At 38.8% G+C, this 20583-nt stretch overlaps 2 protein-coding genes across 2 annotated transcripts in view; one reads left to right on the top strand and one right to left on the bottom strand.

Annotated features, from left to right (window-relative positions):
• patj (PATJ crumbs cell polarity complex component) overlaps positions 1–5057 on the bottom strand; it is an 85701-nt gene extending 80644 nt beyond the window's left edge. The window contains exons 1-4 of the mRNA XM_055165276.1: positions 4926–5057; positions 2341–2390; positions 1773–1951; positions 202–381 (exon numbers count right to left, since the gene is read on the bottom strand). Coding sequence (XP_055021251.1) covers positions 202–381; positions 1773–1951; positions 2341–2362 — 381 coding nt within the window. The 5' untranslated portion in view covers positions 2363–2390; positions 4926–5057. The remainder of the gene's footprint in view (positions 1–201; positions 382–1772; positions 1952–2340; positions 2391–4925) is intronic.
• A 1312-nt stretch (positions 5058–6369) lies between these two features.
• On the top strand, positions 6370–18934 carry tm2d1 (TM2 domain containing 1). The gene is made up of 7 exons (XM_020932040.2): positions 6370–6510; positions 8336–8409; positions 8779–8887; positions 9773–9864; positions 11876–11949; positions 13339–13481; positions 18696–18934. Exons 1-6 carry the CDS (start codon positions 6383–6385, stop codon positions 13447–13449), a joined length of 588 nt encoding a protein of 195 aa, XP_020787699.1. The 5' UTR covers positions 6370–6382; the 3' UTR covers positions 13450–13481; positions 18696–18934.
• Positions 18935–20583: the final 1649 nt, after the last annotated feature.

Raw genomic sequence — 20583 nt, 5'->3', positions numbered from 1 at the left:
GATCAGTGAAGAAATTCCAGATTGGCTGAAATGATCCTGATGATTCCAGTGAAGGTGTGTGGAGTTTAAAAACACAGAGGAGCACTACTTGTATCACCACATGATGACATCACCAGGTGGAACGGAAGTGTTTTCTGCAGGGTTTGTGTTGTGTGAATGTGTGTGAATGTGTGTGTGTGTTCTGGTCTCATGTTCTCAGACCTTTGCGTTGGCGGCGATCCACGTCTGCAGATCAAAGGCAGGGGGCGGGGCTTGGTGCGTGCTCGGAGCGCTGTGATTGGACAGAGATGAGGCGGGGGGCGGGGCCACGGAGCCGAGGACGAGCTGCCCTTTGGGAGAAAAACTGAAGTCTGCGTGAGCGTCGGCGGGTAAACTGTTCAACTGGAGAGAAGAAGAGGAGGAAGAGGAAGAGGAGAGAGCGATAACATTATGGTGTCCTCACATTTAAACTGCACAAATCTCTCTTTCTGTGCAAAAATCCACATCATGAAACAGATTTTTTATTTTTTTACTTGTAGAATCAGTCTGAGTAAACAAGTCCCTTCTGTTTTCTTCATGACTGTTTGATTTATTTTATCAGTTTTTCCAGTATTTTCTATCAAAATGTTCTGCTTCCTACAGTCACAAGATGGCCGCCACAGACACAGCGTTATTTACACCTGATCACAGACTGGCGGCCATTTTACTCATGTAGTAGTAGTAGTAGTAGTAGTAGTAGTAGTAGTAGTAGTAGTAGTAGTAGTAGTAGTAGTAGTAGTAGTAGTAGTAGTAGTAGTAGTAGTAGTAAGTAGTAGTAGTAGTAGTAGTAGTAGTAGTAGTAGTAGTAGTAGTAGTAGTAGTAGTAGTAGTAGTAGTAGTACCTGGTGTCGTACTTGTTTGATGGAGTACTGCAGGGTCAGTATGTGATTGTAGTAGTAGTAGTAGTAGTAGTAGTAGTACCTGGTGTCGTAGTTGTTTGATGGAGTACTGCAGGGTCAGTATGTGGTTGTAGTAGTAGTAGTAGTAGTAGTAGTAGTAGTAGTAGTAGTAGTAGTAGTAGTAGTACCTGGTGTCGTAGTTGTTTGATGGAGTACTGCAGGGTCAGTATGTGGTTGTAGTAGTAGTAGTAGTAGTAGTAGTAGTAGTACCTGGTGTCGTAGTTGTTTGATGGAGTACTGCAGGGTCAGTATGTGGTTGTAGTAGTAGTAGTAGTAGTAGTAGTAGTAGTAGTACCTGGTGTCGTAGTTGTTTGATGGAGTACTGCAGGGTCAGTATGTGGTTGTGTTGTAGTAGTAGTAGTAGTAGTAGTAGTAGTAGTACCTGGTGTCGTAGTAGTTTAATGGAGTACTGCAGGGTCAGTATGTGGTTGTTGTAGTAGTAGTAGTAGTAGTAGTAGTACCTGGTGTCGTAGTTGTTTGATGGAGTACTGCAGGGTCAGTATGTGTTGTTGTAGTAGTAGTAGTAGTAGTAGTAGTAGTACCTGGTGTCGTAGTTGTTTGATGGAGTACTGCAGGGTCAGTATGTGGTTGTAGTAGTAGTAGTAGTAGTAGTAGTACCTGGTGTCGTAGTTGTTTGATGGAGTACTGCAGGGTCAGTATGTGGTTGTAGTAGTAGTAGTAGTAGTAGTAGTAGTACCTGGTGTCGTAGTTGTTTGATGGAGTACTGCAGGGTCAGTATGTGGTTGTAGTAGTAGTAGTAGTAGTAGTAGTAGTAGTACCTGGTGTCGTAGTTGTTTGATGGAGTACTGCAGGGTCAGTATGTGGTTGTAGTAGTAGTAGTAGTAGTAGTAGTACCTGGTGTCGTAGTTGTTTGATGGAGTACTGCAGGGTCAGTATGTGGTTGAACAGGGGGCTCTGTAGCGCCTCCTTCAGGTTCTTCATGTTGTCGCTGTGGGTCCATTCTTCCCTCTGAACCAGTTTGGACTGAAGTCTGTCCAGAGCCGAGAGGACCTGCTGACGCTCGACCGAGGACACTGAGGACACAGAGGACAGAGAGAGGACAGAGAGAGAGAGAGAGAGGACAGAGAGAGGACAGAGAGGACAGAGAGAGGACAGAGAGAGAGAGAGGACAGAGAGAGGAGAGAGGACAGAGAGGACAGAGAGAGAGAGAGAGAGAGAGAGAGGACAGAGAGAGAGAGAGGACAGAGAGAGAGGACAGAGAGAGAGAGAGAGGACAGAGAGGACAGAGAGAGAGGACAGAGAGAGAGAGAGAGAGAGAGAGGACAGAGAGAGGACAGAGAGAGAGGACAGAGAGGACAGAGAGAGGACAGAGAGGACAGGAGGGTACAGGGGGACACAGTTACAGAGACAAATAAACACATAAACAGATAATAGATAAATAATATAAAGAAGCGTCTCTTACTTGTGGGGACATTTTCCAACATGATTCTCAGATTTTCTCCTCCTCAAATCCTGAACAAAACAAAAAAACAAAACCAAAGATTCAGTTTTTACAGTAAAATCCAGTGTGTTTACATTCATGCTGTGCCATGTTTGTCCATTAACACACTCTGTCCCAATCAAATAAACTAATAAATAAAATAAATAAATAAATAAAAATAAGACAGAGTAAAATATGTGAAACAGGACGCAGTTAGACCCTTAAAGACAAATTTTTACTACACAGAGAGAAAATAAAATAATAAAGTAGATTGTGTAGAGTACAGAAGCAGGTGAGGGTGGAGGATAAATGTGGATGATTCAGAAGGAAAAAGTTTATTTATTTATTTTTTTTAGGTGTAAGAAGTGGAATAGTTCACTGGAGAGAACCGCTGTAACTGAACTCATGACGACTGTGGTTATTATTATTTTTTCTCTGTTCTGTCCAAGTTGTTGTTGTTGTTGTTTGTTGTTTGTTTTTTGCTCACAGTCGTGTTCTCGGCATCGTCACGTGTGAACAGTTTCAGAAGTGATTTCACTTGACCTGGTTTAGACCTGGTTTAGACCTGGTTTAGACCTGGTTTAGACCTGGTTTAGTCTCTGGTTTAGTCTCTGGTTTAGTCTCTGGTTTAGTCTCTGGTTTAGATCTCCTTTAGACCTGGTTTAGTCTCTGGTTTAGATCTCCTTTAGACCTGGTTTAGTCTCTGCTTTAGTCTCTGCTTTAGTCTCTGCTTTAGTCTCTGCTTTAGTCTCTGCTTTAGTCTCTGCTTTAGTCTCTGCTTTAGTCTCTGCTTTAGACCTGGTTTAGTCTCTGGGTTAGTCTCTGGGTTAGTCTCTGGGTTAGTCTCTGGGTTAGTCTCTGCTTTAGTCTCTGCTTTAGTCTCTGCTTTAGACCTGGTTTAGTCTCTGGGTTAGTCTCTGCTTTAGTCTCTGCTTTAGTCTCTGCTTTAGTCTCTGCTTTAGACCTGGTTTAGTCTGGTTTAGTCTCTGGGTTAGTCTCTGCTTTAGTCTCTGCTTTAGTCTCTGCTTTAGACCTGGTTTAGTCTCTGGGTTAGTCTCTGGGTTAGTCTCTGCTTTAGTCTCTGCTTTAGTCTCTGCTTTAGTCTCTGCTTTAGTCTCTGCTTTAGTCTCTGCTTTAGCCCTGGTTTAATCTCTGGGTTAGTCTCTGCTTTAGTCTCTGCTTTAGACCTGGTTTAGTCTCTGGGTTAGTCTCTGCTTTAGTCTCTGCTTTAGACCTGGTTTAGTCTCTGCTTTAGTCTCTGCTTTAGTCTCTGCTTTAGTCTCTGCTTTAGACCTGCTTTAGACCTGCTTTAGACACGCTTTAGACCTGATTTAATCCTGGTTTAGTTCTGATTTAGTCCTGGTTTAGATCTCCTTTAGACCTGGTTTAGACCTGGTTTAGACCTGGTTTAGACCTGGTTTAGACCTGGACCACTGAGGGATCACACAGATATAAAGGCACATGGGAAAATAAAAAATAAAGTTCTTTAATGACACATGATACCGTCTAAAGAAATCATGTTTTTTGTGTATTTATTTATTTTTTATTATTATCATCGTGGGATCAGAACCGGTATTGAGTATCGTGTCTAATCTTTAGTATCGAAATCGAGTATCAAATGTTCGTATCGTTTTATTGTCCTGTACAATGTTGTGATGTCACCTGAAACTGTAATAATTAACTAACCTCACGGTCACATTCCTCTGCCGCCTAAAAACTCTCACTCCTCTTAATGAATCTGAGCGAAAAGTAGATTAAAATATAAATTACTTTAACAACAGGTTTAATTTAAAGATTAAACGCGGCTTTAACACCTGAACATCCCGTTTTTCTTTCGCGTCACGTTCCTCTAAACTCGCTCGGTCCGACCCCAGCTCCTCTTATCTCACTTTTATTTACAAAAACCCAAAGTGGGACACGCGTTATCAGCTCAAACACACGCGGAATCTAACCCCCAACCCGCTTTCCCACGACCTCCCCCCGTCTCACCTTCCAGCGCCGAACGTGCTCACCTGTGCGTCACCTGTGCGTCAACCAGGAAGCGAAACTGCACGCGAACAGGGCGGAGCTGGAGAAAAAATCCTGTTTACCACAATTTACAACACTTTATTTGACATTTTGCGGCACTTTCGAACGTCATTTTAACATTTATTTCAACGGTGTGACCAAAAACTTCGCGTAAACTCTCGGAATCCGCTCGGTAACAGGTGCATGTTCGCAATAAACTCAAAACAGCGTCAATTAACAGCTTCAAGCCGCAGTGACAATAATAAAACACACTTAAACAGTCATGTGGGACGTGCGTGCGTAAGGTTTAATGGTTTTGACGTGGTTAAAATGCGTAAAAATGAAGTTTATCGCGCGTTTCTGCAGCCGGAGCCTCACAGCTGTGCGGCTAACCCTGGTGTCCCGATGCTAATGAGAAACTGCGGGTTTAAATGTGTTTAAAGTGTGATTTTTGTGCGTGGATTCAGAGGTGAGGGCCGCGTGAGGAGAGGCGCGGGTGTGGAGAGCGCGAGGAGCGAAAAAAGTGACAGAAAAGTGCAGAAAAGTGGAGGAAAACTCACATGAAGCGCAGCGCCGTGAGGAAGGACCGTGTCGCTTTAATGCGGCTTTCACGGGCGGTGGGAAATCAGACACAAAAGGGTGTTGGCTGAACTTTTCCCGTCATAAACTGTAAACTGTGATATGTTTACGGACCTCACCTTTAAGCATCACTGTGGTGTAAACACGGACACAGTCATGGATTTATATTCTGTGTTCTACGAGTGACTCACGTATTTTGTATAAATAAAAAGAACCTGGCTGCTTCTGTTGTTGCCTGTTTGTGTCTGTTTGTACGGAAACCCTGTGTGGCAAAAAAAAGTGGCACATCATTTGTTGTTGTTTTGTTTTTTTTTGTTTTTTTGTTTTTTTTTTCACCAGCAGCTCAAAAAAAAAAAAAAAAGTTTCTTGATGTTCTTTTTTTGCACTAAAAGATTTCTTTTAGATTTCTTTTTTTTTTTTTTTTTTTTAATGAAACAATAGTAGATAAACTAATATACAGGGGAAATACTTAGGCTATTTTTTTTTTTAATCGGCCGCATAAACAGTAAATAAATAAATAAATAAATAATTAATTAATTAAATAAATAAAGAAATGTTGGCTTTTTGAGCAAATTTTGTGCACATATATATATTTTCTGACATGTTGTTTTCCCCAAAAATTATAATAATAAATAAATAAATATAATATAATTTTTTTAAATTATGAATTATACAAATTATACATTTTGCATTTCTAAATACAAATATATATTGTATTTATATTATATTATATTATATTATATTATATTATTATTTATTTATTATATTATATTATATATAAAGTATATAATTAATATGGAGCTATTCATTTTATAGCACCATCATGAAGTCACAAATAAACAAATAAAAAAAACTACAATGAATAAAATAATAATAAATAAAATAAATAAATAAATAACATATATAAACAAATAAAAGTTTAACCTTTATTAGTTTTTATTTTAAATTTAGCCTTTATTGGCTTTTATTTTAAGTTCAGTTAAGTTTAATTCGCCTTTATTTGACCTGTTATTTCTTTTGTGTGTCTCTTTCAGTGTCACATTCTTTAAAATATTTTAGTTTAGACTTTAGTCACTTTTATTTTAAGTTTAGCTTTTATTTTAAATTTAATCTTTATTTTCCTTTATTTGACCTGTTTTTCTTTCTTTTGTTTCTTCCAGTGTCAGACTCTTGAAGACATTTTATTTTAGTTTAACCTTTATTAACTTTTATTTTAAATAAATTTGACCTGTTATTTTTTTTGTCTGTCTCTTTCAGTGTCAGATTCTTTAAAACATTTAAGTTTAGCTTTTATTTGCTTTTATTTTAAGTCTGACCTTTATTTGCATTTACTTGACCCGTTTTTGCCTGTTTTTATTTGTTTTTTGTTTTGTTTTTGTCTGTTTTCGTTTCCGTCTTTCCCGGAAGCGGCGTGTGTCACGTGACTGTCAGATCCAAAATGTCGTCCCGCTGGAGCCGCTGGTTCCGCTCGTCTCTTTGGACTTTGTTCTTTTACGGACTTTATTGTCACCTGAGGCTGGTTCTGGCGGAGGAGGCGGACAGCTGCGAGTCTCTGCGCCTCGGACAATATCCTTTTACACTTTAAACTCTTAATTTTAGCACAAATAACCCGGGGCTGGTGCTAAGTGCAGTTAGCATCCGCCGCGCTCCGGTTTCACACACAAACAAACAACTTAAACTTTTATTTACTTTATTTTCACTCACGGATTCATGTATTAAACTGTTTATCTTTATATAGAGTGACCAGGTTTCCCTCTTTACCCTGGACAGTCCCAGTTTTGAGTAGTTTGACCAGAATTTCAAAATAAACTGGAAACATCCACAATTTTTTGTTGTTTGGTAAAAATAAAACTTTAAAACGAGTCCGGGATTACTTTTTTCTGCAGAGACCGAACATGAGACCAATTCAGATTTTCTGTATTTGACCAAAACAAAAGTCAGCTTATGTTTCTCTTTACTGTTGCAGGATCAGGTTGGTCAAAAACAGAGACACTGGGACAGTTCTTGTATAAAACTGTGACAAAGCAGTGGTTTTGTGTAAATCTGCAGGGACAGAGACACAGGCTCTATGATAATGTCATTTAATATATACTTTCAATTATGTGTTTATTGACATTCAACATCCAAATTTTATGTGAACTACTCTGAGTTTTCTGACCAACTGCATGTGATGTTTATAGTTTGCTTTACCCATATTGTTGATGTATTTCAACAGGATAATAAAAAAAACAAAAAAACATATTTTGGGGGGAACATGGATTATTAGATGTGAATATTACAGTGAAATGGCAAGAAAACAACCAAACCCGGTCATTTTTGACCCACTTATGCATCTAAGTCAGACGTGTCAAACTCATTTTGTTCCGGGGTCGTGTCCAACCGACTTTGATCCAAAATGTCCGGATCAGAAAACTCATGTCATATAAACCCCAAAAATAACAATAAGTTCAAATATTTGTACAGAGAAACACAAATCTGTTACAGAAATCTTTTTAACTGATGAACTCTTTCTTTTATAAAATATTATAATATTATGAACAACCTGAAACTTTAAGAAAAATACAATTTCAACACAAAGTTTTAACATGAACTTGTCTGTAAACAGGAATAAGTCCATTTTTGTTGTAAAATCCTGCACTCGGCTCCACTTTTCTCATGTTGGACATTTTTCTGATGAGGGTGTCACGGTCAACAGTCAAAACGATCGTCCTTTAAGAGCGTTTGGAAAGAGACAAATCTTCATTTGTGCTGCTCTGGTGGGAGGGGCCACGTACAGAGACGCTGGAGACGCTGCTGTGATAAACACCACAGAAAATTAACAAGATTTTAATAGAAAATATCATTACAATATTTTAGTAGAAAATCAACCGAGGGCCAGATATTAAAGGTCTTGGAGGGCCGGATCTGGCCCCCGGGCCATATGTTTTGACACCCCTGATCTAAGGGTTAATATATGTAGGTCTTTTAGTTTTGTAACCAGCACCATTTGATTCCCTGACCCTGAAAATGTGGGTTTAGCATTAAAATCAACATTTCAACTTATTCAGAGGCTGAGATATTCCAAAAAGAGCTTTGTTTTTTTTCTTGATCCAATATGGCCGCCATACAGACATCTGGGCAAATGCAAACATTGATTTTCTGACTCCACACACAATAACCTTTCCAAAAATATATAGTTTAGTAAATCCCAGAAAAAAATCCCACAAAAGTATAAAGTGAACTGGACTAAATGTTTGGTTTCGGGCCGTGACTGCACCAATCCAACAATCCAACATGTAGAGTTTGTGTTTTACGTTTGATTTAGTTTTTTTTACACAATCAGGACTCAGATTTGACTCCTCGTGGGTTTTATTGACAATGAAACTGTTTTCTTTAACTGTTTTTTTTTAACGTATTTGTGTAACGAACCAAAGATCGATGAAGCCACTCAAGAACCAGAGAACTGCAGGGACATGACGGCCTGGGGTCAGTGTCTGCTCCTGCCTGCTCCTGCCTGCTCCTGCCTGCTCCTCTGTCTCTGCTCCTCTGGTTCTGCTCCTCTGCTCTCTGCTCCTCTGGTTCTTCTCCTCTGGTTCTTCTCCTCTGCTCCTCTGGTTCTTCTCCTCTGTCTCTGGTTCTTCTCCTCTGTCTCTGCTCCTCTGCTCCTCTGGTTCTTCTCCTCTGTCCTCTGTCTCTGTTCTTCTCCTCTGTTCTCTGCTCTCTGTTCCTCTGGTTCTCCTCTGGTTCTGCTCCTCTGTCTCTTCTCCTCTGGTTCTGCTCCTCTGGTTCTTCTCCTCTGTCTCTTCTCTCCTCTCCGTGATTTTTTCCGTGATTGTTTGTGTGTTTTTTTCACAGTGGAGTGTCGTCCAGCTCCGAACGTCACGTGTCGTCTGTCGAACGGGACCGAGTTCAGGTTCAGCGGAGAAGAAGTCGGATTCAACAAAACCATCCCCTGTCGGAACGTGTGAGTGTCCGAGAACCGCTGGACTCTTCAGACGATCAAAACAAACCGGTTTAAATGTGATTTGTGGACAACAGATCTACACTTGGATCTGTTTATGTTAATGATGTTTTAAGAGGATCAAAGCCCAAAATCATCTTAAATTTTATTTTCTGTCACTGTAATTACTGCAGCTGCATTTTGTTCTATTTATCAAAGATTAACAACAGTTTTGAGAGTTTGTATTTATTTCACGTTCTTTAGAAAGTGACCTGTTATTTTTATAGTCAATTTTACAATTGAATATTTACTATTTACAACAATTTACTTTAAGTGCACAATACAGAAATGCCACATTTACATCAGAGCTTTAATTCAGATTTAAAATAATTGAATTCCTCTTTAAAAAGTCCATGAAGACACTTAATTCCTAATGAAAATGATTTTTCTAAATTAAACTGATTTGGTTTATTTTGTCGTCGTTTGTTCTTGTTAAAATGCTGCTGGTGCTTCATGTTCGTCGTGTCGGACAATCTGGCTCCACCAGTCCTGACTTCGGACTTTCGGAGTATTTTATTCCCAAAGACGTAAATCTGTTGGTGTCTCTGTCCAATCAGAACCTTCCCCACCCCCAGACGCTCACACATATTAAATAAAAAACATTTCACCAATTTAACACGAAAACAACAATTCATCTTTATTATTTACATGGAAACACAAAGGAGAAGATTTGAATTCAGGACTATTATTTCAGAATTAAAAACCTCATGTAAACGTGGTCATTGTCGTCTGTCTGTTGTAGGATTCAAAGTTCATTAGAATCTTTCTGTCAAACCTGCGTTGAGTCTCTGTCTGTCAAATCCAGAGTTGTTGTTGTGTTCAGTGGTGTAAACGTTCGTGTGGTTGCAGGAGCGGATACTCGTACAAAGTGGCCGTGGCTCTGTCTCTGTTTCTGGGCTGGTTGGGGGCAGACAGATTCTACCTGGGATACCCGGCTCTGGGTGAGACGCAGCAAACACAAACACACAAATAATGAACAAATCACACTTATGCTCCAAACCAGGAAGACTTTAGGAAACATGCAACGAAACTTCCAGTGAACTTCTCTGCTCAGATCTTTTTTTTTTTTTTTTTTTTTGTATTATTACTGCAGAAGCCCAGATACAAACCAAAATAGGCAGATCACAAACGTACACACTAGGGACGGGCATGATTAATCGATTAATTGATAGTTGATCATTAAGAATTTTATGGATTCCGTTAATTTTAATGGACAAACTGAATGTATGTTTGTGTGTCGTGACCAAACAGGTGTGTACATGTGTCTCTGCATCAGAAGGAGCGAGACACAAACAGTGGGTCAGTCTGTAACGAACCGAAGCACAAATGTGGATTTAACCAGGATTTGTACAAGAAATTCCACACTTTCCGTTGCGAAAGTCACATCAGCGACACAAGAGCTGGAGTTTTATCTTCACTTAGTTTATGTAAATTAGTGATGTGGTTTTAAGTTTTGTTTCTGTGAGATTTGAACAAAACTGAATTAAACACATTATAATGTCAAACAGCTGATGTGGCTCTAGAGTCGTTATGTTTATATGTCGTAAAGTTGAATTTATTGATGCAGATTAGTGCAGATAGTAATAATAATGATGATCATTTTAATAGAAAAACGTTAATGATTAATCGATAATCGATCGTTGATTCTTCTGACGATCGATTAAGAAAATTTCATCGAATGCCCGTCCCTAGTTGTAATTGTTGATGAGTTAAACATAACAGAACACTACAATGACATGGAGATGAAGAAAACTGGGACATTTTCTCATTTTTCCTACATTTTGTCAGACTTACGGCCACGAACAGAACCCAAAGGAAGTTTCATCACATGTTTTCAAAATCAAATGTGGCCCATTTCTTTTTCTTTTTGACATTCAATTGAGCCAGCAGTATTGGAAGAAAATAGTCAAGAAAATAATTACAAAAAGATTAGAAATGATACAAAACATGTCTTAACATTTGAACATTTCTAGTGAGATATTTGGGCCTGTGTGTGTTTTTGTAGTGTGTTCAGTCCGGCTGCAGGAGGAGACGCAGCAGCAGATCAGGAGCAGCTTCAGTCTGTTTCTGTTTCTGTTTGTTTTCGTTTTTGTGAGCACAGAAAATCCCAATTCTCACATATATGTAGAAGTGAAAGGAAATGTATATCACAGACCCACATGCAGGTCGTGACAAGGTGACCCCCCCAAAAAATCTCTTGCGACCCAGTCTGTGGGAAACGATGCTTCAGATCACCAGTCCTCAATGAAAATAGATTTTTTGTTAACCAATCAGTACCTATTGTTCATGTTCCTTACTCTTTGGCCCATAATGTGATCGTTGGAGTGTTTCAGATGACGTCACAACACTTAGGCCAGCGTTATTTAATACAGATGGAGGGAGATAAAAACAATATTGTTAAAATGCAGATTTGTGTTGTAGTACAGTGAGTTCTTGCGCATTTGTGCTTTGGCGTGTTGCAGACTGACCGACTGTTTGTATGTCGCTCCTTCTGAGTCACAGACGCTACGAGAGACGATCAGTTTAATGACCAATGAAAGATCATCAAAACGCGGACATTTACATCACTTAATATAAATAAAAAATTCTTAATGATCAATTATCGATTAATTGACTAATCCTGCCCGTCCCTAGTCCAGACACTGATAGAAATGTTCAGGTTCAGCATTTGAGCATTTACCTTTTGGATATTTCATGGTAAAGTACAAAATGATGCGTAAGAGGAAGAACCGTGTCTTACTCACATGTGAGAGAACGACACCGGCACATTCTAGAACCTGAAAACCACCAACAGCAGATCTGGACCTGGAGCCTGTTTGTTCTTTTGCTGCTCTGTTTTAGCCGCATGTGTGTAACCCTTTGTGTGTGTGTGTGTGTGTGTGTGTGTGTGTGTGTGTGTGTGTGTGTGTGTGTGTGTGTGTGTGTGTTTGTGTGTGTGTGTTTGTGTTCCAGGTCTGTTGAAGTTCTGCACTGTGGGCTTCTGTGGCATCGGGACGCTCATAGACTTTATCCTCATCGCCATGCAGGTCAGAACACACACATGTACACACACACACACACACACATGTACACACACACACACACACACATGTATACACACATCAGGTAATAATTCAGTTTTCTGAATCAAAAATGGGGAAGTGTGTGTCAGTTGTTCTGATCTGTGTCCTCAGTGTTTTAACCTCATACACCAGGAGTATTCTGTGTATTTAAATGGTTTTGGGATTCCAGAAATCCTGGTTCAGTCCTGGTTTAGTCCTGGTTTAGTCCTGGTTTAGTCCTGGTTTAGTCCTGGTTCAGTCCTGGTTCAGTCCTGGTTTAGTCCTGGTTTAGTCCTGGTTCAGTCCTGGTTCAGTCCTGGTTCAGTCCTGGTTCAGTCCTGGTTCAGTCCTGGTTTAGTCCTGCTCTGGTCCTGGTCTGGTCTCTCTCTGTTGTCTTTGGTCCATTAGCTGCAGCTGATGGATGAGTTTTGTGTTTTATCTAAAGAGACGACACGACCCGAGTTTATTTATCAGACCACAGAGACAGAGCACACTCATCTGCAACTACAGCACGAACCACACGGTTTAGTCCTGGTTTAGACCTGGTTTAGTCCTGGTTTAGACCTGGTTTAGTCCTGGTTTAGACCTGGTTTAGTCCTGGTTTAGACCTGGTTTAGTCCTGGTTTAGTCCTGGTTTAATCCTCGTTTAGTCCTGGTTTAGACCTGGTTTAGACCTGGTTTAGACCTTGTTTAGTCCTGGTTTAGACCTGGTTTAGTCCTGGTTTAATCCTCGTTTAGTCCAGGTTTAGACCTGGTTTAGACCTTGTTTAGTCCTGGTTTAGACCTGGTTTAGACCTGGTTTAGTCCTGGTTTATTTATTATTTGTTACATGAATTTTCTTTTAGTTTTTTTCTCGTGACAGACGAGGTTGAACTTTGTCAGATTTTGTTTCACGTGGAGAGTTTCAGGATTTACAGAAACCAGGTCACACATCTGCACCTGTCTCACCTGTCTGTGTGTGTGTGTGTGTGTGTTCAGATGGTGGGCACCTGTCTCACCTGTCTGTCTGTTCTGTCACCTGTCTCACCTGTCTGTGTGTGTGTGTGTGTGTTCAGATGGTGGGTCACCTGTCTCACCTGTCTGTGTGTGTGTGTGTGTGTGTGTGTTCAGATGGTGGTCACCTGTCTCACCTGTCTGTGTGTGTGTGTGTGTGTTCAGATGGTGGTCACCTGTCTCACCTGTCTGTGTGTGTGTGTGTGTGTGTGTTCAGATGGTGGTCACCTGTCTCACCTGTCTGTGTGTGTGTGTGTGTGTGTTCAGATGGTGGTCACCTGTCTCACCTGTCTGTGTGTGTGTGTGTGTGTGTGTGTGTTCAGATGGTGGTCACCTGTCTCACCTGTCTGTCTGTGTGTGTGTGTGTGTGTGTGTGTTCAGATGGTCGGCCCGGCGGACGGTTCTCATTACATCGTGGATTATTACGGCGCTCGTCTGACGCGTTTGTCCATCACCAACGAGACGTACAGGAAACCTCACCTGTCTCTGTGACGCACCTGCCGCACCTGCACTCTGCACCTGACGTAAGTGTGTGACAGGGGCAGACAGGGGCAGACAGGGGCACAGAGGCTGTAAATGTAAATGTCTTGTTTAAATCATTTCTCTAAAGTTTCTGTTAAATTGGACATAAAAAAGCAGAAATCCTCTTTGCTCCGTTTATTCCGTTTGTCCCTCTGCTCATCACTTTTTATCGATTTTGTTTCTTTTTGCCTTTAAATTTAGTTTCTAATTTAGTTAAATTCATCTCCATTCAGAACTGAAGTCTGATAACAGGAAAAATGACATAAATATAATAAAATATTAACCAGTAATTATTGGACTGAACCAGGACTAAAAAAGGTCTAAACCTGGTCTAAAAAAGATCTAAACCTGGACTAAAAAAGATCTAAACCAGGACTGAACAGGACTAAACCAGGACTAAAAAAGGTCTAAACCTGGTCTAAAAAAGATCTAAACCTGGACTAAAAAAGGTCTAAACCAGGACTGAACCAGGACTAAACCAGGACTAAAAAAGGTCTAAACCTGGTCTAAAAAAGATCTAAACCTGGACTAAAAAAGATCTAAACCTGGTCTAAAAAAGATCTAAACCTGGACTAAAAAAGATCTAAACCAGGACTGAACCAGGACTAAACCAGGACTAAAAAAGGTCTAAACCTGGTCTAAAAAAGATCTAAACCTGGACTAAAAAAGATCTAAACCAGAACTAAGAAAGATCTAAACCAGGACTAAGAAAGATCTAAACCAGGACTAAAAAAGATCTAAACCAGGACTAAAAAAGGTCTAAACCAGGTCTAAAAAAGATCTAAACCTGGTCTAAAAAAGGTCTAAACCTGGTCTAAAAATGATCTAAACCTGGTCTAAAAAAGGTCTAAACCAGGTCTAAAAAAGATCTAAACCTGGTCTAAAAAAGGTCTAAACCAGGACAAAAAAGATCTAAACCTGGTCTAAAAAAGATCTAAACCAGGTCTAAAAAAGGTCTAAACCAGGACTAAAAAAGATCTAAACCAGGACTAAAAGAGATCTAAACCAGGTCTAAAAAAGGTCTAAACCTGGACTAAAAAAGATCTAAACCAGGACTAAAAAAGATCTAAACCAGGTCTAAAAAAGGTCTAAACCTGGACTAAAAAAAAGGTCTAAACCTGGACTAAGAAAGATCTAAACCAGGACTAAAAAAGATCTAAACCAGAATTAAACCAGGACTGAACCAGGTCTAAACCCTAGACCTTTGCAGAGACACGTTTTACATTTCTTTGAACATTTTCTGAGTTGGAGTAAAGTTTCCTGGATCGATTCCTGTTGGTCTTTTGGGTCACACTCTGAGGTTTGACTTTAATCCCTGGAGTGAGTCCTGCTCCGTCCGTGACCTTCAGGATCTGCTCCGGAATTAATCTGAACCCACGAACAGTCCGAGTCCGAGAGCCCGAGAGCCCGAGAGTCCGAGAGTCCGAGAGGTCGAACTTTAAGTCGCTCGGACTCGTTTAGACGCTTTGTGTTTGAGGAATCAGACGAGTGGAAGACAAAAACTGGACGATTTCTTTTTTCTTCTTTTTTTTTTGTTCAGAAGTTTATTTCATAAGAATCTCCAAACATCAGCACCGTCAGGATGAAACACTAAAATAAAGACAAAAAGCCGAGTAAAAAACACACACAAAACAAAGTCAAAACAACGACCAGAGTCACTTAGTCTCATAATTTAAGTCTCGGCTCAGTCCACCTCAGGTCACCCAATGAGTTAAAAACCACTTTGTCAAATTTTGATGAAACTAAATGTAGGTATTTTGTAAAGTCAGAGCAAGAAAAAATTAATTTTCAGATTTTAGTTTGATCAGACGAGTGTTTTCTGAGATTTTATTTTTCACTTTTTCGGTCGCTGAATTTCAAACTGCATTTACTCACAGCAACTACTGGTCCCGTATCAAAAACACAAGGAATCTGTGGAAAGGGGAAATCATCGAGAATCCAGTTTTTTTTTTGGATTGACAATTTTTTCTTGGAGTATATCAACTTGGGCTCTGTGTGTGTAAATGTTCGTGTTCACTGAAGGGATATTTGTCTCGTCTTAAGATGGGGGTAAGTCGATTTGTAGGTAAATTTGTGTGAAAATAAAAACAAAAACCCCTCCAGATGTTTTATATGTTGTAGTACAGAGCTACATTTTTCCTGTCGGTGTCACTGAGGTCGGGCGTGTCCTTTATTGTTAATTTCAAGGTCAAAATATAGATCAAAAAGTCATTCAACTCAAAAATTCCGTATGTTTTCCCCTCTCCAGAGATTCCTTCATTTTTTTTTTTGATATGGGACCAGTTGCTGAGTAAATACAACAAACTGAAAAAATAAACTTGTGATCTCAGAAACCGTTACTCTGACAATGCTCAAATTTTGTCTTTCTTGGCTCTGACTCACCCACATCCCGATTTTCTTTGGACATTGAGGGATCAAACTGTATTTTTTCGGGGTGAATTGAAGTGGAATGACCCCACCGTGTATTAACTCTTTCCCCCCTGGACGCCGACCAGGAACAACCCACACACATATATGACTGGTTCTACCCTTAGACCAGGGGTGTCAAACTCATTTTGGTCCGGGGGCCATATCCAACCTAATTTGATTCCAAAGTGTCCGGATCAGAAAACTCATGTCATATAAACCACAAAAATAACAATAAGTTCAAATATTTGTGCAGAGAAACACAAATCTATTACAGAAATCTGTTTTAATTGATGAACTCTTTCTTTTACTAAATATTATAATATTATGAACAACCTGAAACTTTAAGAAAAATGCAATTTCAACACAATGTTTGAACATGAACTTGTCTGCAAACAGGAATAAGTCCATTTTTCTTGTAAAATCCTGCACTCGGCTCCACTTTTCTCATGTTGGACATTTTTCTGATGAGGGTGTCACGGTCAACAGTCAAAACGATCGTCCTTTAAGAGCGTTTGGAAAGAGACAAGTCTTCATTTGTGCTGCTCTGGTGGGAGGGGCCACGTACAGAGACGCTGGAGACGCTGCTATGCTCAGCACCGCAGAAAATTACCAATATTATAATAGAAAATATAATTAAAATATTTTAGTAGAAAATCACCCAAGGGCCACATTAAAGGTCTTGGAGGGCCGGATCTGGCCCCTGGGCCTTATGATTGACACCTGTGACTTAGAGCATCACTGCATAAAAGAAAACAGACTTCCACCAGTGATTATAAATGATTTTTACACTCATGAACTTAATTGAAACACAGACATATTTGTATCTCTGGAAACTTTAGACTCTGAACTCTTCATTTCTGGATGTTTAAATGTGATTCAACTCATTTACAGGTTTATAACAGCTCACTGAAAATGAGAGTTTACCTGCTCAGGTGCAAAATCCAAAACAAAAAAACTACATTCAGCATCTGATATCTGCAGGTTCTGAGTATTATATTTAAAAAAAAATAATTAAAAATATATTTGTCAAAGTATTTAAACAGATTTCATATCAGCAGATACAGTAGAGCCAAGTGTTCACCTGTTTTTACCTGTTGTTCATCTGTGTGCACCTGATTCATTTTTTTCATTTAATTTATTCAACTCATTTATCTTATTATAATATAATAATATAATAATAAAACTCTTCCCCGTCAGTGTGAGTTCAGTATTTATCATCTTGGTTATTTTCTCATGTGCAGAGCTCCACATAAGTGTTTGTTTCTGTAGTGATTCTGTCAAACTTCTCATCTTGGAAAAAAAGACTGAAATATTTTAAAGGACTCGTCTGAGCAACATCCAGATTTCGGGGCAGTTTTGGTTCATAATCGAGTATAAAGTCCAGATAGTTTGTTGGGACATTGCAGGACTCCACACAGACGCATTTCACCTTCGTAAGATTCACTCTCTGTAAGTCCGTCGCTGTCACTGTTTTCCACTTTATAATCAACTTCAACATCATCATTTATAAATCTATAAAAGTCACTTTCTCTAAACTTATCCATAAAATACGTCCGCTCCTCATTATTTCTAAAACTGTGCGCCGCAGCGCCGCGATCTTTCCATTGCTCGTGTTTTGTGTTGTGTTTTTTCCGGAAGCTCCAATCGTCACAACTTCGATTAACTTCGGAAAAAATCGGCAAAAACATCTCCTTGAATCCTATTGGTCAGTCTAGTGTGGGTTGTAGTGGCCCCGACCAATCACAGTCTCTGTTTACATGTGAAAAACTGAGTTGTTTCTAATGTTCGTTAAATCACGTCTTTAGTGAAACAGTGAAGAAGTCAAAACACGACATTAAGGAAACAGGGTCAAATGTCAAATGTCGTCTTCATGGGGGAAAGAGTTAAACAGAGCGGTGCATAATTTGAGTTTTTTTGTACAGTTGTTCCAGAGCTTCCCTCCTTTTACAGACAAACTCAATTTCATCATGTTTGTTGTGATTTTCTCTTTTATAAACGCGGTCGAACCTCTGAGCTCAAATCTGCTCTTTTGGATTTTCAACATGTTCTGTAGTGACTCTGACATTTTAAAAATGTAAAGGTCGACTAAATTGTAAAATTAAATGTTTATTTGCCTTTTTTGTGAGGTTAAGATTGGATTTGTATTCGTCTTGTTTGAATTGCCCCAAATCTCAGCACAAGTGAAGAGAAAGTGAACTTTATTGTCCATCAGAATGTTTGTTTTTTGAGGTATTTTTGGGCTATAAAACCACCTGGAAATGAATAAATGTAGAGTTTTTTGATATAATCCAAACCAGCAGGTGATGTACAGGTATTTGTACTTTCTACTCCTCTACATTTTTAAACAGAACTGAAAATTAAGTGTTTTTTTTTTATCATATTTTATAGTTTGAGGCTTTTTTTTTTAACAAATAAACAAATAAAAACCTCAGGAAACCTCACCAAAAAAAAAAAAAACTTGATTCGATTGTTATGACTGAACAAAATTCAGCAAAAAAATCTCAAAATCTGCGAGAAACACTTTTACTCTTTAAGTACATTTACATACAACAGATACTTTAATACTTTTTCATATGATACTTTTACTTTTACTTGAGTATTCTTTTGCTCCAGTATTTGTACTTTTACTTTACAAAATTCAGTGCTTCATCCGCCGCTGCAGAAAACGTTCTGTCTTTTATTGAAATAACTGCAGACTTTGTGATTTGATTTTTACCCAAACTCAAACTGTTCTGGAGTTTTTTAGGATTAATTGTCAGATAAGTTCAGATAAGTTTTCAGTCTTGTCCTGTTTTTTCTTTCTGCAGGTTCATTCTTCTGGACTTCAGTCGAGCTTCTCTCCATCTTCCTCTTCTTTGGTCAGACGTGGGTTTATGTAAAAGTTGCCGCTGTCGTCTTCTTCTGTTTTGTCTCTTTTGTAAAATACACCGTTGCTTCTCATGTATTTATTTAATTTTTTTGTAAATACAGTTTTATTTTGTAAATAAGCATCAGTTTTTGTTTCTTAAATGTGAATATGTAAAAAATAAACTGTAAACACATCAAACTGTAAAACTTTCTTTTTAATATTTTAAAAAACATTTCTTTAAGGCCTGGTCCTGTGTTCTGTGGAAATGGTTTTATTGATTTATTTTTTCAGAGTTAAAAAATTTAAAGTGAGAAATTCAACAGCATTTAAAATGTTAAAATCTGATGAAACAAATGATCTTCACAAAGCAGCGAGTTTCTACTTCAGAAAGTTTCACCACGAGGGAAAATCTGTCCAAACGTTCAACAATTTACATGCAAGAAACTTTGTTTCCTAATATTTTAAACAATATTTCAACAAAAATAACAGCGTTGTTTTATATTTTTATTCATCGTATATTATTTTCTGTGACATTAGAGGAGTTTTGACTCAGTGGAAACAGTTTTGGAATCTCCTGATGTGAGGTCAAGATTTACAACCAGGACGTAAGGTTTAAATCTTAAAAAATGTTTCTTGTTACCTTTTTTTTTTTTTTTTAATTCATAATCTCTGTGATATAATCATCTTAGTGAACTGGACAAGAATCAACACAACCAATTAAATAATAAACACAAATAAGGACAATAATCATTTTTAACAAAAAATGCAACCAAAGATTAAAGGTTGTATGGAGGATTTTGTTTGTTTCAAATTGTCAGTGATAGATTATAGATGCAGTCGCCTTGTAATTATGATGACCAAAAAAAAGAGAATAAAAATTCATCAACTCTGGACGTGGTGGGGCTAAACATTTGCCAATAGATAACGACACTGCCTGCCTCGTTATCTGTGAGCTGACAGGCTGTCAATCTAGTGTAACTGACTCCCTACGTTTACGACGACACAGACGCTGTTTACTCCACCAACGCAACAGTTCTTAGCAGCTTTTTTTGACCTATATCTTCCTCGCAGTTCGCACAAAGTTTGTTGCGATGGCGACAAGAATCCAGGAGCAGTTCGCCGCAAAAGAAAGTCCGTTTTTGAGGTGAAAGAAGAAGACAAGGGGAAAAGCAGCGAAGCCAAACTAAGGTGATTCTTGGAGATTCATTCCAGCGATGGCGCGACTGAAGCAGACGAAGGGTCTAAAGACTGAACCACTGGTCCACAAATTACTCCTGGACAGGAAACTTCTGCTTATTATGAAAACGTACTTTATTTCCAAGAGCTAGACAAACGTTTTTCAGGACACGAAAGCGATATCCTATGTCTGAAAACGTAATTTTCAATGCAAAGAAAGAGTCCGCTTGCTGCTGCGTGTTGTAGTTAGTTCATTTGCACTGAATCTCCGCGCAACCTTCTCTGCTCCCCTTTCCTGCTCCTGTCCCCTGCCCTGATCCGCTCTTCCCCCTTCTCCTCACTTCTCCGTCTTGTCTAACCAACACTGTAGTTAGTTGTTTACAAGTCATGTGCAGCGGCTGTAAACAAACCTGTTTCTGGCGTAAAGAGGAGGAGGGAGGAGGTGTTTCTACGTAGGAGCTGGGGGGGGGGGGTTTTCACGCAGGAGCAACATTTGAAAAAGGACAAACAGTCACTGGATTTCTCGTTCCTTGGAAAATCCTCTATACAACCTTTAAGGATACAAAATATAAGAATTAAAAAATAAAATTAAATAAATAAAAAAATTGCCAAAGTAGAAAAAAGGAATTTCTTTCTTCTTTTTTTTTCATAATCTCTGTGATATAATCATC

The sequence above is a fragment of the Boleophthalmus pectinirostris genome, unplaced genomic scaffold (assembly GCF_026225935.1).
Source record: "Boleophthalmus pectinirostris isolate CB_2022bp ecotype Guang Dong unplaced genomic scaffold, ASM2622593v1 HiC_scaffold_7, whole genome shotgun sequence".
Taxonomy (NCBI): domain Eukaryota; kingdom Metazoa; phylum Chordata; class Actinopteri; order Gobiiformes; family Gobiidae; genus Boleophthalmus; species Boleophthalmus pectinirostris.
The sequence above is the reverse complement of the archived record's forward strand: the minus strand, read 5'-3'. Positions and strand labels throughout refer to the sequence as shown.

What these genes read in the sequence shown, in the direction of transcription:
- tm2d1 (XM_020932040.2), top strand. Translation starts at nt 6,383, where the DNA reads ATGTCGTCCCGCTGGAGCCGCTGGTTCCGCTCGTCTCTTTGGACTTTG. An exon ending in GAGTCTCTGCGCCTCGGACA is followed by an intron (nt 6,511 to 8,335) that starts ATATCCTTTTAC and finishes TTTTTTTTTAAC; the next exon opens with GTATTTGTGTAACGAACCAA. An exon ending in CCTGGGATACCCGGCTCTGG is followed by an intron (nt 9,865 to 11,875) that starts GTGAGACGCAGC and finishes TTTGTGTTCCAG; the next exon opens with GTCTGTTGAAGTTCTGCACT.